Genomic DNA, 17,512 nt, shown 5'->3' with positions numbered 1-17,512 from the left:
TGCTGAGTGGGCAAAATACTTTTAAATTTTATAAGAGTAACTTAGAACATTTGGGGAATTTAATGCCTATTTGGCACTCCAAATTAAACAAAGACACCCAAAAAGCTTCTCAGATATCCACTCAAGCAAGAGCAAGGTTTATCATCCATTCATAAATACGTAATTGTTAAAATGACTGAATTTAATTAAAAAAAAAAATCCATGTGACTTACCCCAACCAGGCGGCAGGGGACCCAGGGGATCAAATTCTTTATTTTGTGATGTAGCAAACAAATCTTGATTCTAAAAAGAACCATCCCCAAAATGGTTAAATAACTAACAGATAATTGGAAAGCAAGCTTATGAATTCTGATAAGCCTTTCCCTGGCCATGTGCAACATAACATACTCTTAAACAGTCCACATCTTAGAGAAGTATGAATGAAAGTCAAGAACGAAAGTCAATGCATTCTCATGAAAAAAAAAAAAAATAATAATCTGTCAATATTTGAACCTATCTGATATTTAAGTATTACAAGTAATTTTACACCCAAATTGACCACTGTTCCCCTTACTTAGCTTTAAATCAGTAAATTAGAGAAATATATAGACCTTACAAAAGTCACTTAAGAATAATAGTACTCAGTCATCAGCTGGCTGAGAAAAATCTTATATTTCTAACCCCAAAATCGTGAGAAGAGAGTGGAGGAATATGAAGAATAGGCTATCAGATGAGCAAAAGGAAAGAATTTCAGTTTGGAAGGCATTGATAAGCCTAGAACTGTAGAGAAGATTTCAAAAATTCATTTGAAATTATCACACTGGTGGAGAGAGAGGTCTGGCTAGATAAAAGGAAAACAGGAGTCAACCACTGGAAAAAGAGAAGCAAAAGTCATACTGAGTGTGTAGGATGAAGGGTTAATGAGTGTGCTTCAGTTTAAATATGTAATAAAGTGGGGGATACTTTGTGGTCTCTCAGTAAGATGCGGTTAAACCCTTTCTTCTGTTAAGGCAAATAAATAATAGACTAATTGCTTTAAAAATTATGGGGAAAAATACATAAGTAAAATAAGATAGTATACCCCATGTACCCAGCAACAAGATTCAACAGTAACCAAAACTGCTAACATTTATTTTTCTTTCATATTCTTTGCTGCATCATTTCACTATTTTAGTATGCCTAAAATTTGTGAACATTTTCTTATACAATCACAGTATCATTATTACACCTACCAAAGAATCTATGTTAATTTTATCATCTAATACACACTCTGTAATTAAATGCCTCTGGCTACTTACTGGATTGAATCAGAATCCAAAATCATCATATTGCATATTGGTCTAGTCTCTTAAGTCTAAATTTATGGCAGTTTCCTCTACTGTTGGTCTTTTTCGCTCCATATCATTGATTTATTATGGAAACTGAGTTAACTGACTAAAAAGTTTTAAAAGCATATGAGAGATACTCTATTTCTCATAAAAGCTCACAGAAGATAGACTGGTCAAGGACTGGCCCTGCTCCTGACAGACAACAGTAACTAAAAAATAGGGAATAGGGAAGCCAAGGAGAAACACTATACAAGGTTTGAACCTTGTTAACAGTTTGGAGCAGTTTAGCATATGACAAACTGCTCTGATAATTTTTCTAAGACCTAAGCCTATCGCACTGACTTTCCCTGGACAGATAAGCTAAGAACAGGCACAATGAAGCCATGGGCCAGAGCCATTATACAATGACCCATCATCAACCATATCCATTCTGAGCTTAAAAATACTGAGTTTATGAGCATCTGCTGCCCTATAACCAGGGTCAGAACAAAGGCCACTTCACCTACCAAATAAACAGATTTTCTTAACAACACCTCACCACTTTTTAAGTAGCTAGCATTAAGAATGTTAAATTCAGTTCATAACTAAAACAGGCTGTTTAAGTTCTTTGTAATTTAGAACCACTCTATAACAAGAGTGAAGAGGAGGAATGTAGACAGGAGAAAAGAAAAAATGGTTCAGGAATAAAAGCTGCAATTCAAGAAAAGTTTGTTAGAGTATCAAATCGGTTAAGTTACAACGAAGCAATACACAATGTGGGTGTTTTAGGAATTTTCTAACTGTCTTTAAAAAGAGGATTTTAAAAGATCATATACTAGACACAAAAGGCCAACAGGCACATGAAAAATGCTCAACACCACTAATCAAAACCACAATGAGAGATAACCTCACACCCATCAGAATGCTTATTATCAGAAATGTCACAAATAACAAATGTGGCAAGGATGTACAGAAAAAGGGAATCCTGTATATTACTGGCAGAAATGTAAACTGATGCAGCTACTTTGAAATACAGTATGGAGATTCCTCAGAAGATTAAAAATAGGAAGTTCTCTGGTGGTTCAATGGTTAAGATTTCATGCTTCCACTGCAGAGGGCCTGGGTTCAATCCTTGACTGGGGAACTAAGTGCATGGCACGGCCAAAAAAACCCTAAAAACAACAAAAAGACTAAAAGAGACCTACCATATGATAGAACAACTCAACTCATGGATATACATATATATATCTGAATTTAAAAAAATATATGCACCCCATGTTCACAGTAGCATTATTTATAATAGCCAAGAAAGATATAGAAGCAATATTAAGTGTTTCATCAACAGATGAATAACTGAAGACTATATAGCACATATATACAATGGAATACTATTCGGCCCCCCACAAAAAATGGCATTTTTCCATCTGCAACAAAGTGGATGAACCTGGAGGGTATGATGTTTAGTGAAGTAAGTCAGAGAAAGACAAATACTGTATGTTATCACCTCTATATATGGAATCTAAAACTACAAAAACTAAAACAAATGAATAATCAAAATAGAAACAGATTCATAGGGAGAACAAGCTAATGGTTACCAGTGGGAAGAGGGAAGCAGGACACTGGTGGATTAAAAGGTAAAAAACTACTACATATAAAATAAATAAGCTTCAAGAATATATTATATAGCACAGGAAATAGAGCCAATACAGTAATTTTAAATGTTACATAATCTATACAAATTTGAATAACTATGTTGTGTACCTGAAACTAATAAAATGTTGTAAACCAACCATACTTCAATAAAAATAAAAGATCATGTATTCTAAAATGCACATCTGCATTTGTGGATAGAAATGCAGGGAGAGAAAAGAGAAAAGATTTTAAAAAAAGATGAACACTGACATTTCTATGCATTTAATATGTACCCCCAAAATTTGGAACTTTATCTTACAGAATCCTCAAAAACAAAAAAACCTGAGGTAATTTTATCTATGGATCTACTGTATAGATAAAGTAAATGAGTCTTGATGAGGTTAAGGAACTTACTCAAAATCAAACAGAGAAAGTAACTGTGGAACCAGGATTCGAACCCAGATGTGTCTGACTCCAAAGCCCATGCTCTTTCTCATGTGGAAACTAGCTTTAAAGAAGGCAAGCCAGCTAGACATTCAAACCTAAAAGAAATTTGGCCAAGTATACCGAAGATGATTATAATTTAGAAAGAAAGGAAGATGTAAAACATGGAAAAAAAAGAAAACTGTAACAGACGAGACAAAAATTAATTTCACTTCTAAAACCACCAGGAAGGGAAAACATTGACAACTGTCTACAGAAGTTGGCAGGAAAAACTGTTACATGAAAGAAAGTTATCTTAGTCATTATCAGGTGGTAAAGCGAAAGCTGCTCAGCAAGGTGCAAATTTATCTACATTGGTGGGTGGTAACTATTATGATGACAAAGTCCAAGAAACAGAAATATGGAGAAAAGGCAAAATGGTAATGCCTAATGAAAACAAGAATTTATTTTGATAGATTCTAACAGAGATGATACTGATGGCAGTAGAAGGGGAGAGGGGGAATGGAGAGGGTCAGCTTCTCTTGAACTCTTGGTGAGTTGGTTTATGTAAATTTAAAAGATTTCCAGAAAGGAGACATTTTGATACCGAAGATAATATGGCTTCCAAGTCATAATATATTTAACATAATTTTATAAGGAATCAAACTTCTTTAATCTTCTCAAGCACTAAATAATGTATTGTATAAATTTTACCTTTACATGTTACAAAATGATTCAATTCTATCATGAGTTTCACTTGAGTCAGGTGCTGTTAGACCCAAACAGTCTAATGTTCTGCTAAGCTAGGCAGTATTCAATTCAGAACTGTTTGAATTCTTTTTACACTGCTTGGATTTATTTTTTATTATTCCTTTGTAAACAAATTTTAAGTTGTCGGAAAACTTCTTTTCTGCCAGTAACAAAGCAAAGGAAGTTGAATTTTAGGAAATTTTAAAAAGAAAAGAATAAATCACCTACATAGTCTGTGGGAAACAAGGTCGAAAAATAATAATATCATCAATAGCAACAACTGGGTTGCCATCCTATTTGTACTTTCTTTTTAGTGCTTTACATTTTATATGTAAGAAAAGGTTAAAACTCCACCCTCATTAAGGTTATAAAGCCAAGTACATATGCTCACCCCATAAATGAACCTCTGGTTAAACTGCTGCATAGCTCCCTGAAGTTGACTACGCTGGAGCTGCCATTGTTCATAGTTCCGGACTGATTCCAGTGTTGGCCTCTGCCACGTTGTTGTTCTTGTGAAATGGTCAACATAATAAATACGTCCCATGTTGTCAACCCGCCGCTCCCAGCTATATCAGGATAAAAACAACTGAATTCAACAAATATTTATGAAACAGTTAAGAATTAAGTGGGACTTCATTTTAGCCCTGGTACAGATCTGGTAAGATTTTACCTTGCACAACTACTTTTCAATTACCTGAAGTCTTTTATATGTATGTACTTTACAGTTTTTAAAAACTTATTTACTTATTATTTTTTGGTTGCACTAGGTCTTTGTTGCTGTGTAGGTTTTCTCTAGGTGCAGAGTGGGGGCTACTCTCCAATTGCAATGCATGGGCTTCTCCTGTTGTGGAACACGGGCTCTAGAGCGCACGAGCTCAGCAGAGCTCAGGAGTTGCAACATGTAGGCTCAGTAGCTACGGCTTGTAGGGTTCTACAGCACGGGCTCGGTAGTTGTAGCACATGAGCTTAACTGCTCCAAAGCATGTGGAATCTTCCTGGGCCACGGATTGAACCCATATACCCAATGTTTGTGACGCTATAGACCATAGCCTGCCAGTTCCTCTGTCCAGGGGATTCTTCAGGCAAGAATACTAGAGTGGGTTGCCATGCCCTTCTCTAGGGGATCTCCCTGACCTGGGGCTCGAACCCATGTCTCTTATGTCTCCTGCACTGGCAGGTGGGTTCTTTACCACTAGCGCCACCTGGGAAGCCCCATAGATGTAGTCTATAGTTCTGAATACTTTTTTTTTTCCAATTCAGACACTTACCCAGGAGGTAGAGGTTCTGGTCTATCCCACGTTGTTCTTTTTTCAATATGATCTACATAGTAAACTCGCCCATGCTGGTCCACTCTCTGCTCCCAACTTAAACACAAAATTTAAAAAGGCTGATAAGCTACATGTATGAGTTGCCTGGTTGTTTAATCCCAGAGTTGAGACAAATGACCATTTCAGTACATAAAGCAGATACCAAAAGAATTTAGGAATAAAGTCAAGAAATGTTATCCTGAGGGTAACAGAGGATGAGATTTCTCTTGCTTAAGTGTCTGCTCGAGGAGATGTCTTCTATTTCTAAAGAGGCTGAGGCAATGCACTGAGGTGACAAAATCTGTTTCAATCTGATAAGAGTATACACAGAACTTGAGTGGAAAAGAAAACTGTAATTATTGTTACAAAATCTGAAGAAAGACTGAGAGCTGTTAAATGAAGGGCAAAGGACAGTTTGGGTTCTAGAAAAGTTGAAATCAAAGAATAAGACTATCAGATGTGCTCCTGCAGGCTTAAGGACAAAGGCAACCTGGGTATTCTAGTTTCCTTGGTAGGTTTATCCAAAGTAAAAAAGACAGGAATAAACCAATAGAGTTTAGAAAAACCAATTACTTCTAAGAGAACTGACCCAGATTCTCTTCACTAATCCCCGACACAAAGAATTTTCTAATCTGGCTTTCAAAAATGAAAATGGCCTAACTACCCACATAAATAATATAGTCTCTTCTAGCAATTAAAATCCTCATCATGAGTTTCTTAATTTATCACCTAGTTAATTTTGATTAGCATTCTGAACTGCCACAATGTATCTGTGTATAACTATTCAGTATTATTAATTTTAAAAATAAGTAGAGATGTACATGAGATTGAGTTGCAATTTTTCAGTTTCCTAAATTCAACTCTGCCATGATTTTACAATGGCAAAGAAATAAAATATAAGTGATATTTTCCCTTCAAAGAAAAGGCAACCTGAATTAGGCAACTATTTTATTACTTGGCCTTGGTAAGTTCCTAAGGCTCAGTCCTTCTTTAAAAAAATTTTTTTTTGCTTCCAGTTGGCTTTAAAATGAGGGAGTAATTTCAGATATGGCAAGCTATTTTGTTCAGTTTGACTCTAGACTTCCCAACACACATGCATAACCACAGTGATATTTTTTTTAAAAGAATCGAATTCAGTACTATTTTCCTTATTAGTAAGTCTATGCAGAAGCCTAACGAAAACGTTAACCAAAAACAATTACTCACCCAGGTGGGAGGGGAGCTTGAGGTATAGGATTTAATGGTCTAGGGCCTGCACCTCCAGATATAGTAAGAGGAATTATTAATCCAGATGTTGCTCCTTCAGATGTACTTGAATTTGTATTTGTTGGTGGCAGAGAGCCTGTACTAGAGCCATCACTTTCAGAAGTGGTAGATGGTGAGCCATTGACAGATGCTTTAAGATTTGAGGAAAACAGAAAAACAATTTTTAGAAATTTAAAATCAGGATAGAATTTTAAATAAAAAGGTAGACAATAGATGTTTCTATTTCTAACATCTAATTATAGATGTTTCTATTTTTACTACATGAAATGTTGACTTGCATGATTTTTGCTTTAAAAATCCAAGTATCATTTACCATTGTTAGGTTATTTGCCAATTACTGATTGTCTTTTTTAAAAGCATATAATAAGAATAAGCAAACAGATCCTTGACTCTATGAAATGCTTATGTCAACACAGGTACACACACACAGAGAAAGGTACAATCTTATCTGTACTGCCTATACTTTTTATAACACACGTGTGATTTCTGCCCCCCTCCTGCTTTTAGGCACACTTAGAATCTCAGTTTCCTAAACCCAGGCCACAACGGTGAAAGCCCCGAATCCTAACTACTAGGCCACCAGGGAACTCACAGCACACACGTGATTTTCATTCTTAGCAGAGCATCTGCCTCAACCCTGGTGGAAAAGCTTAGGGAACAGGCCATATCTTAATTAACTATAGAAAGACTATTCTTGGCCAAAAACTTAAATGTAAAAATTCAGCTTGAAAATCAACCTACCAGTGTCTCTTAACACTTATCTGAGGATCAATTCCCAAATAGAATTTTATAATAAACAGTACTGAGATCTATATCCCTAGTGTATGGCTGGAATACACACCTGGTCTACGTGGGGTAGGTGGAGGTGGTCGTGAAGGTCTTGGAGGCCTAGAAGGTTTAAAACCGCCATTTGAGAGTGATGGAGAATTATTCCCATTGATCCTCCTATTTTCACCAGACCCTGCATCCTCAGGGTCATCTGATCCACTTGCGTTCGCTCTGGGTAAAAAGGCAGGGAAGGGAATAAGAATGTTCTTTAAAATTAACAGAAAACCAACAGGAGGACCACAACTTTTAGGAGCTTGAGAAAAGCTTCCTAATTTCTGGCCAGCCCTACCAAATGCATAAACAGCTCTTATGGCAGACGTACATACAGCTTCTCAGAGCACATCTAGAAAGAGAGTGAGGAGTTACCCAAGGGTACAGAGATAGTTAGGAGACTATTCCGATCCCAAAGAAAGGCAATGCCAAAGAATGCTCAAACTACCACACAATTGCACTCATCTCACACGCTAGTAAAGTAATGCTCAAAATTCTCCAAGCCAGGCTTCAGCAATACGTGAACCCTGAACTTCCTGATGTTTAAGCTGGTTTTAAAAAGGCAGAGGAATCAGAGATCAAATTGCCAACATCCGCTGGATCATGGAAAAACCAAGAGAGTTCCAGAAAAACATCTATTTCTGCTTTATTGACTATGCCAAAGCCTCTGACTGTGTGGATCACAATAAACTGTGGAAAATTCTGAAAGAGATGGGAATACCAGACCACCTGACCTGCCTCTTGAGAAATCTGTATGCAGGTCAGGAAGCAACAGTTAGAACTGGACATGGAACAACAGACTGGTTCCAAATAGGAAAGGGAGTACGTCAAGGCTGTATATTATCACCCTGTTTATTTAACTTATATGTAGAGTACATCATGAGAAACGCTGGACTGGAAGAACCACAAGCTGGAATCAAGACTGCCGGGAGAAATATCAATAACCTCAGATATGCAGATGATACCACCCTTAAGGCAGAAAGTGAAGAGGAATTAAAAAGCCTCTTGATGAAAGTGAAAGTGGAGAGTGAAAAAGTTGGCTTAAAGCTCAACATTCAGAAAACGAAGATCGTGGCATCTGGTCCCATCACTTCATGGGAAATAGATGGGGAAACAGTGGAAACAGTGTCAGACCTTATTTTTTGGGGCTCCAAAATCACTGCAGATGGTGACTGCAGCCATGAAATTAAAAGACGCTTACTCCTTGGAAGGAAAGTTATGACCAACCTAGATAGCATATTCAAAAGCAGAGACATTACTTCGCCAACAAAGGTCCGTCTAGTCAAGGCTATGGTTTTTCCAGTGGTCATGTATGGATGTGAGAGTTGGACTGTGAAGAGGGCTGAGTGCCGAAGAATTGATGCTTTTGAACTGTGGTGCTGGGGAAGACTCTTGAGAGTCCCTTAGACTGCAAGGAGATCCAACCAGTCCATTCTGAAGGAGATCAGCCCTGGAATTTCTTTGGAAGGATTGATGCTAAGGCTGAAACTCCAGTACTTTGGCCACCTCATGCGAAGAGTTGACTCACTGGAAAAGACCCTGATGCTGGGAGGGATTGGGGGCAGGAGGAGAAGGGGACGACAGAGGATGAGATGGCTGGATGGCATCACTGACTCGATGGACGTGAGTCTGAGTGAACTCTGGGAGTTGGTGATGGACAGGGAGGCCTAGCGTGCTGCGATTCCTGGGGTCGTAAAGAGTCAGACACGACTGAGCGACTGAACTGAATTGATTCAGAACGGTAAGGTATGCTGGTTCAGATTTCAAATAACTCTTCAGAAAGGGCACTATTTTATCACAACCACAGATAACCTTGTCATCATTTTCTTGGTTTTCATTAGCTCTTTAATATTTAGGTCTGGAACAAGGCTGACTGTTCCATAGCAGGAGAAGGAAGTACACTTACTTCCAAGAGCTAGGTGCTCTCCTTCTACCCCAGAAAATGTTATACAAAATGTTCCAAGTGATCTAGAACAGAGGTGTCCACAGACTTTTTTTTCTTTGTTTTTTTAATTTAATTTTATTTTTAAACTTTACAATATTGTATTGGTTTCGCCAAATATTGAAATGAATCTGCCACAGGTATACATGTGTTCCCCATCCTGAACCCTCCTCCCTCCTCCCTCCCCATACCATCCCTCTGGGTCGTCCCAGTGCACCAGCCCCAAGCATCCAGTATCCTGCATCGAACCTGGACTGGCGACTCGTTCCATATATGATATTATACATATTTCAATGCCATTCTCCCAAATCATCCCACCCTCTCCCTCTCCCACAGAGTCCAAAAGACTGTTCTATACATCAGTGTCTCTTTTGCTATCTCATATACAGGGTTATTGTTACCATTGGTGGGAATGCAAACTAGTATAGCCACTATGGAGAACAGTGTGGAGATTCCTTAAAAAACTGGAAATAGAACTGCCTTATGATCCAGCAATCCCACTGCTGGGCATACATACTGAGGAAACCAGAATTGAAAGAGACACATGTACCCCAATGTTCATCGCAGCACTGTTTATAATAGCCAGGACATGGAAGCAACCTAGATGTCCATCAACAGATGAATGGATAAGAAAGCTGTGGTACATATACCCAATGGAGTATTACTCAGCCATTCAAAAGAATACATTTGAATCAGTTCTAATGAGGTGGATGAAACTGGAGCCTATTATACAGAGTGAAGTAAGCCAGAAAGAAAAACACCAATACAGTATACTAACACAGATTTTTTTTAAAGGAACTATCATTTCTTCTGAGCAATGTCTTCAGTTGGAGAAAAAGAAAGGGGGGAGAACACGAACAGGAATGTCAGATATAAAGTTACTGCTGTTGCTACTGCTAAGTTGCTTCAGTGTCCGACTCTGTGTGACCCCATAGACGGCAGCCCACCAGGCTCCCCCGTCCCTCGGATTCTCCAGGCAAGAACACTGGAGTGGGGTGCCATACAAAGTTACTACTGTTGGTTAAATATAGCCAATTCCTTTTCCCAGGGGAATCATTGATTACAAGGCAGAGCATGAAATAGCTAGTTTGGAGATGATTCAGCTAAAGCTCTGATAACCTACTACCTGGTAAGTGGAAACCACTACACTGCACTAATTCATACCCTGGACCTTGTGGCAATCCTGAATAAAATTTAATAGATTCAAGAAACCAAAACAGAGGCAGTACCATGTATTAAATCATCTTCACATTATGGTCCCCAGAAATCAAAGAATGATATTTGGACCAGAGGCAAGCACAGTTCACAGGAGCCTGTTAGAAACACACAATCTTGGACTTCACTCCTGATGCACTATATAAGAGAGAGCGTTTTAACAAGATCTCCAGATGATATGTGTGAACAGTAGGGCATGACACATACTGCTGTGGGCATTCCTCAAATGGTTATTCTGAATGAACAGAAAAGCTCAGTCACCAATTAGGTGCTGACTGCCTGTAGGAAGACCAAGCAACCTCAGAACATGAACAGAATGCAGTAAGAGTCAGCTCTGACACACTGCTTCCCCTCCCCTAGATGATGAGTCTTAAACTCCTTTCGAGTTGTACACCTTTTTGAGACTCTGAGTATTGCCTCTCTACACTACTTTAAGATGGAAATGGGTGAATTTAATTCGGATGACCGTTGTATCTACTAATGTGGGCAAGAATCCCTTAGAAGAAATGAAGTAGCCTTCACAGTCAACAAAAGAGTTCAAAATGCAGTACTTGAGTGTAATCTCTGGAACGACAGAGCAATCTTGGTTCGTTTTCAAGACAAACCATTCAATAACACAGTAATCCAAGTCTATGCCCCAACCACTAATGCCAAAGAAGTTGAACGGTTCTATGAAGACCTACAAGACTTTACAGAACACACACCAAAAAGACATCCTTTTTACCATAGGGTAGTGAAATGCTAAAATAGGAACTTAAGAGACACCTGGAGTAACAAGCAAATTTGGCCTTAGAGTACAAAATGAAGCAAGGCAAAGGCTAACGGTGTTTTGCCAAGAGAATGCACTAGTCAGAGCAAACAACCTCTTTCAACAACACAAGAGATGACTCTACATGTGGACATCACCAGATGGTCAATACCAAAATCAGATTGATCATATTTTTGCAGCCAAAGATGGAGAAGCTCTATACAGTCAGCAAAACAAGACTGGTAGCTGACTGTGGCTCAGATCATGAAAGCCTTATTGCAAAATTCAGACTTAAATTGAAGAAAATAGGGAAAACCACTAGACCATTCAAGTATGACCTAAATCAACTCCCTTATGATTATACACTGGGAATGACAAATAGATTCATGGGAGTAAATCTGATATAGTACCTGAAGAACTACAGACAGAAGTTCGTGACATTGAACAGGAAGCAGTGATCAAGACCATCTCACCAAGAAAAAGAAATGCAAAAAGGCAAAATGCTTGTTTGAGGAGACCTTACAAATAGCTGAGAAAAGAAGAGAAGCTAAAGGCAAAGCAGAAAAGGAAAGATACACCCATCTGAATGCAGAGTTCCAAATAATAGCAAGGAGAGATAAGAAAGCCTTCCTCAGTGATCAATGCAAAGAAATAGAGGAAAATAATAGAATGGGAAAGACTAGAGAACTTTTCAAGAAAACTAGAGATACCAAGGGAACATTTCAAGCAAAGATGGGCACAATAAAGGACAGAAGTGGTATGGACCTAACAGAAGCACAAGCCAGAAGTACACAAAAAAGTTCTAATGACCAGGAAAACCAAGATGGTGTGATAGCTCACCTAGAGACAGACATCCTGGAATGCGAAGTCAAGTGGGCCTTAGGAAGCATCACTACGAACAAAGCTGGTAGATGTGACTGAATTCCAGCTAAGCTATTTGAAACTAAAAGATGACACTGTTAAAGTGTTGCATACACTCTATCAGCAACTTTGGAAAGCTCAGCTGTGGCCACAGGACTGAAAAAGGTCAGTTTTCCTTTCAATCCCAAAGAAGGGCAACACCAAAGAATGTTCAAACTACTGCACAACTGCATTCATTTCACACGCTAGCAAGGTAATGCTCAAAATCCTCCAAGCTAGGTTTCAACAATACATTAACCAAGAACTTCCAGATATACAAGCTGGATTTAGAAAAGGCAGAGGAACCAGAGATCAAATTGTCAACACCCACTGGATCATGGGAAAAGCAAGGGAATTCCAGAAAAACATCTAATTCTGCTTCACTGACTATGCTAAAGTCTCTGACTGTGTGGATCACAACAAACTGGAAAATTCCTAACGAGATGGTAATACCAGACCACCTTACCTGCCTCCTGAGAAATCTGTATGGAGGTCAAGAAGCATCAATTTGAACTGGACATGGAACAACAGACTAGTTCAAAATTGGTAAAGTAGTACGTCAAGGCTGTATATTGTCACCCTGCTTATTTAACTTATATACAGAATACATCAAGTGAAATGCTGGGCTGGATAAAGCATAAGCTGGAATCAAGATTGCTGGGAGAAGTATCAGTAACCTCAGATATGCAGATGACATCACCCTTATGGCAGAAAGTGAAGAGGAACTAAAGGGCCTCTTGAAGAAGGTGAAAGAGAGTGAAAAAGTTGGCTCAAAACTCAACATTCATAAAACTAAGATCATGGCATTGGCCCCATCACTTCATAGCAAATAGATGGGGAAACAGTAGAAACAGTGACAGACTTTATTTTCTTGGTCTCCAAAATCACTACAGATGGTGACTGGAGCCATGAAATTAAAGACATTTGCTCCCTGGAAGAAAAGCTATGATAAACGTAGACAGCATATTAAAAAGCAGAGATATTACTTTGGTGACAAAGTTCTGTATAGTCAAAGCTACGGTTTTTCCAGTAGTCATGTATGGATGTGAGAATTTCACCATAAAGAAGGCTGAGCACCGAAGAATTGATGCTTTCAAACTGTGGTGCTGGAGAAGACTCTTGAGAGTCCCTTGGACTGAGAGGAGAGCCAATCAGTCAATCCTAAAGGAAATCAACCCTGATATTCATTGGAAGGACTGATGCTGAAGCTGAAACTGCAATACTTTGGCCACCTGATGTGAAGAGCTGACTTACTGGAAAAAGACTCTGATGCTGGAAAGATTGAGGGCATGAGAAGGGGACGAAGAGATGGTTGAATGGCATCACCAACTCAATGGACATGAGCTTGAGCAAACTCTGAGAGACAGTGAAGGCCAGAGAAGCCTGGCATGCTGCAGTCCATGGGGTCACAAAGAGTTGAACACAACTGAATGACTGAACAACAACAATATACTATACAAAGTTGTCAATGTGAACTTATCACCATTATATTGAAAAGCAATTAGCTACAAATTTAGTGCTACCATGGCTTTGCTCTTTGCTTGTCTTACAAGTCTGTTTATCTCACCATACATATTTACCTGATCTATTAGTATATGTAAGTTTAGATGTTTAGGAACAAGATAAAGAATCCTGAGAACCCAGATGCTAATACATTCTAAGGTTATAATATGCAAATCAATGATTAACAATCAGGAAGGCACTTTGAAAAACAAAATCTTGAACATTAAGCATCAGTCACCTTGGTAATTCATAAAAGTGACAGAAGACAACACTGAGAAATACAAAATATCCAGACATGCTATGGGGGAAAGGAGACCATCAGAACTATGTTGATGATACATGTACTGCTTGATTTAAACAAAAAAGTAGAAAAACCTAAAGCTGTTTAGTAAACTTCTTAAATGTCTGGCGGGGGGAGGTTTTTGCCTTTTTCACTGGACACATGCCCAAGTGATGAAGTCAGCAAACAAAAGCAAAGGGTTCACTGCCATGATTCCTGTAGAGCAACATTTAAACAGCATGTGACAAACAAACCCATCATCTAAGAGGCATGCTCTCTGGAAAACGCTAATGCAAAGGAATTCATGCTTAACACAAAGACATGCTCAAAGATCAGTCTGGCAATCTCATAAACCCAGAAGACATTGTCCCTCAGGTTATTTGTAACAATGACTCACTTGGGAAAACATAAAGCATTAAATGAATAAATAGCATGAAGCCAGGGCTCTAGCAATGCCTCTGCAAGAAATTTACAGCTGTCTAGAGTGGTTTCATAAAGTATTTTAAGAAAGATTCACAAAAATGAAATAGAGTGGTATAACACAACCTTTCAACACACTACAAAATTGTATCACATTCTCGCTAATGTAAAAGTATGGGTTTATTATGCAAAAGAGGACCAAAGAACACTGAAATATTAAAACATCTTTATGAGGGACATTTCATGACTTCAAAAAAAAACTTAAGAAAAAAATAAAACTAAAAAGAAACACAAAAACATAGGATGTCTTCTGGTCTACCCAGAGAGTTATTAATTTTTAAAACCTTTTCTATCTTTAATCACAGTGAGAAAATTAGAGCCCAGCTTTCCTGGAAAAGGAAACAGTCCAACAATGACCTTAGGATTCTAAACTTCCCTACCTTTGGGAAAGTGCCAATATATTCACTTTCTATAAGCTGAAGAACTATTAGTGTTTGGGTACCTCTGGCCTACGTTACAGAACTGCAGTCATATAAGCTAAGGCTCTTGAATTTTCCATGAATATTTCCTTTCTTACCTAGAGCTCTGAAATTTGACACATTTTTATATCAATTTGAACTTGAAGTTTTGACAAAAATGAAATTTATTCATTCTCCCTTGTTTCTCTCTGCATTCTATGATATGTAATAAGTGAACTCTTACCTTGTTTCATCCTTGGGCCTGGAGCCATCATCATTGTGTGAAGCACCTTTAACATTAAAAGTTAGACAGAAAATGAATTTCAAGAAGTCGTACGTACATTTTACCTAAAGATGCTTTGTAAACAAAACCCTTCATTGTATCTTTCTAGTAACAAAGATTGGGTTCGATCCCTGGGTTGGGAAGATAATCCTGGAGGAGAGCATGGCAACCCATTCCAGTATTCTTGCCAGGAAAATCCCATGGACAGAGGAGCCTGGCAGGCTACGGTCTATGATGTCGTGAAGCATCGGAGATGACTGAAGAGACTGAGCATGCATGTAGTAAAGAACATGCTGGAATGGAGTTAAAGTCCAACATGATATTTAAAAGGAAAATAAGATAAATGTTCACGTGACTGAGAAGTTTTATCAAAATTGAGCAAATGATTATTTTTTGTCTGTGTGCAAATGATCGTTTTGTATAAGAGATGGTAATGAGTCAAGGTATATTACTCACATGCTACTTCTGCCTAAATGTCTTATTTATTTACTTACTTATTTAGATAGCTAGTTGGCTGCACCAGGTCTTAGTTGCAGTACACAGGAAAGTTGAAGATTTTCGTTGTGGCATACAGGATCTCTAGTTGTGGCATACGAACTCTTAGTTGTGGCTTTGTTGCCCTGTGGTATGTGGGATCTAGTTCCCTGACCAAGGATGGAACCCGGGGCCTCCTCTACTGGGAGTGTGGAGTACTAGCCAATGAACCACCAGAGAAGTCCCCATTTGCTTGATTCTAATTCAAATGTATTTTAGTCATCTTTTGTATTCCAATTACCTCCCTCTAAAAGTGCAGGATAATGAGAAGATTTTGAAAATAGAAAAATCAGTAATATCTTTCTTACGCAAAGGCCCTGAAAATAGCTTCAAGAATAGAAAAGGCACAAATGGGTCTCAAAGTGGCCAAAACAAATGGTACAACAGTCATACTTTCTTCAAGTTTTATTCATGAAATATCCTTAGGATTCAGTAAGGAACTGTGATACAGAGGGAGAATACTATAGGTAGGCACAGACTGCAGCAAAAGTAGTATACAGAGAAGTTTAAAAAACTATGAAATGCAAAAAGAACAAGTTTAACAGCCTAGGTCCACTGAGTTAAAGAACAACAGTCCCTGAATACAGTCCCAACTTTCAAAGAGTGAAATCATCACTATACTACTCCAAGGAAGTAATGGATTACTTCATTAAAAAGATGCTGAGTCACCACTATATTATTATTATATCATACTCAGCAAGGTGGGCAAGTGTCTCAAGATTTTATTTTAAAAAATGGTACAGGTGGATAGATAAAATGTGGTACATCTGTGCAATTTAAAACTATGCAGTAATAAAAAGCAACAGACTACTGAAACATTCTACATCACTGATAAACCTGAAATGACATTATCTATGCTAAGTGAAAGAAGCCTGACACAAAGACTACCTATTGTTATGATTCCATCTATATGAATGTGTCAACTCTGAACCAGTATAACCAATTCAGAAATTTCTTTCTACCCTCATTAACCCCAAAGAACCAATATGGAAGATATAACCAGGACTATCTTGAAGGTTCTGCTATTAAAAAAAGGTCATGAATTAGAAAGGAAGTAGGAAGTCTTCCAAAGTAGAAACAGAAGTATAACAGCACCTGATCACTGCAAAATGCTCCATAATACAATTTCTAGGTAAACAGAGAGCTCTGTCAGACTAACCAAGGAGACCATTAACCTGTGCTTTGTCTTGACAATCTGTGTTCCAGGTGAAAATACACTTATTGGCAAATAAGGGATGGAAATATCTAAAGGAAATCCACTGAGAGGTGGTTTTATTAAGCATGCTACATCTCATATTTATTCCCTTTAACACTAGTAAACCATAAACTGTAAAATACATCAACATAAAACAAATCACAAAAATGGTTTTGTCATTATTTTAACTCAAAGACAGCTCAGTAAATGTAGCCTACAAAAATGGAAGAGGAATGGCTAACGATTCCAGCTTGTACTGGCCTGTCTGGTATAGTACTAAGGATTTTGAGTCAAATTTAAACTAAATCAGACACTGCTACAGACAGTAAACTATGTCTGCCACCGGCACTGGAGAAGGTGTAGCATCAAATGTGCCATATTAACTGCCACTGTTGGCCTACAGAATGGCTACTTTATAAATCAATTTATCACTCTCAGAGACAACAATGATTTGGCTTATATTTGGCTAGCTTTTCAACTCTTAGTTCCTAATAGAAACAATGTACTGAAAGTTTAAAATGAAAAATGTCTCTTTATAAAATGGAAATAAA

General features: G+C 38.0%; 1 protein-coding gene across 4 annotated transcripts in view; it reads right to left on the bottom strand.

Moving 5' to 3' along the window:
* ITCH (itchy E3 ubiquitin protein ligase) overlaps positions 1-17,512 on the bottom strand; it is a 100,052-nt gene that overhangs the window by 37,529 nt on the left and 45,011 nt on the right. For all 4 annotated transcript variants that reach the window (XM_070801530.1, XM_070801532.1, XM_070801531.1 and 1 more), the window contains 6 exons: positions 15,194-15,239; positions 7,506-7,663; positions 6,605-6,794; positions 5,360-5,455; positions 4,483-4,657; positions 213-282 (listed from right to left, as the gene is read on the bottom strand). In XM_070801530.1, the coding sequence (XP_070657631.1) occupies positions 213-282; positions 4,483-4,657; positions 5,360-5,455; positions 6,605-6,794; positions 7,506-7,663; positions 15,194-15,239 (735 nt within the window). The remainder of the gene's footprint in view (positions 1-212; positions 283-4,482; positions 4,658-5,359; positions 5,456-6,604; positions 6,795-7,505; positions 7,664-15,193; positions 15,240-17,512) is intronic.

The sequence above is a fragment of the Bos indicus genome, chromosome 13 (assembly GCF_029378745.1).
Source record: "Bos indicus isolate NIAB-ARS_2022 breed Sahiwal x Tharparkar chromosome 13, NIAB-ARS_B.indTharparkar_mat_pri_1.0, whole genome shotgun sequence".
NCBI lineage: Eukaryota > Metazoa > Chordata > Mammalia > Artiodactyla > Bovidae > Bos > Bos indicus.
This window is presented reverse-complemented; position numbering and strand designations above follow the sequence as displayed.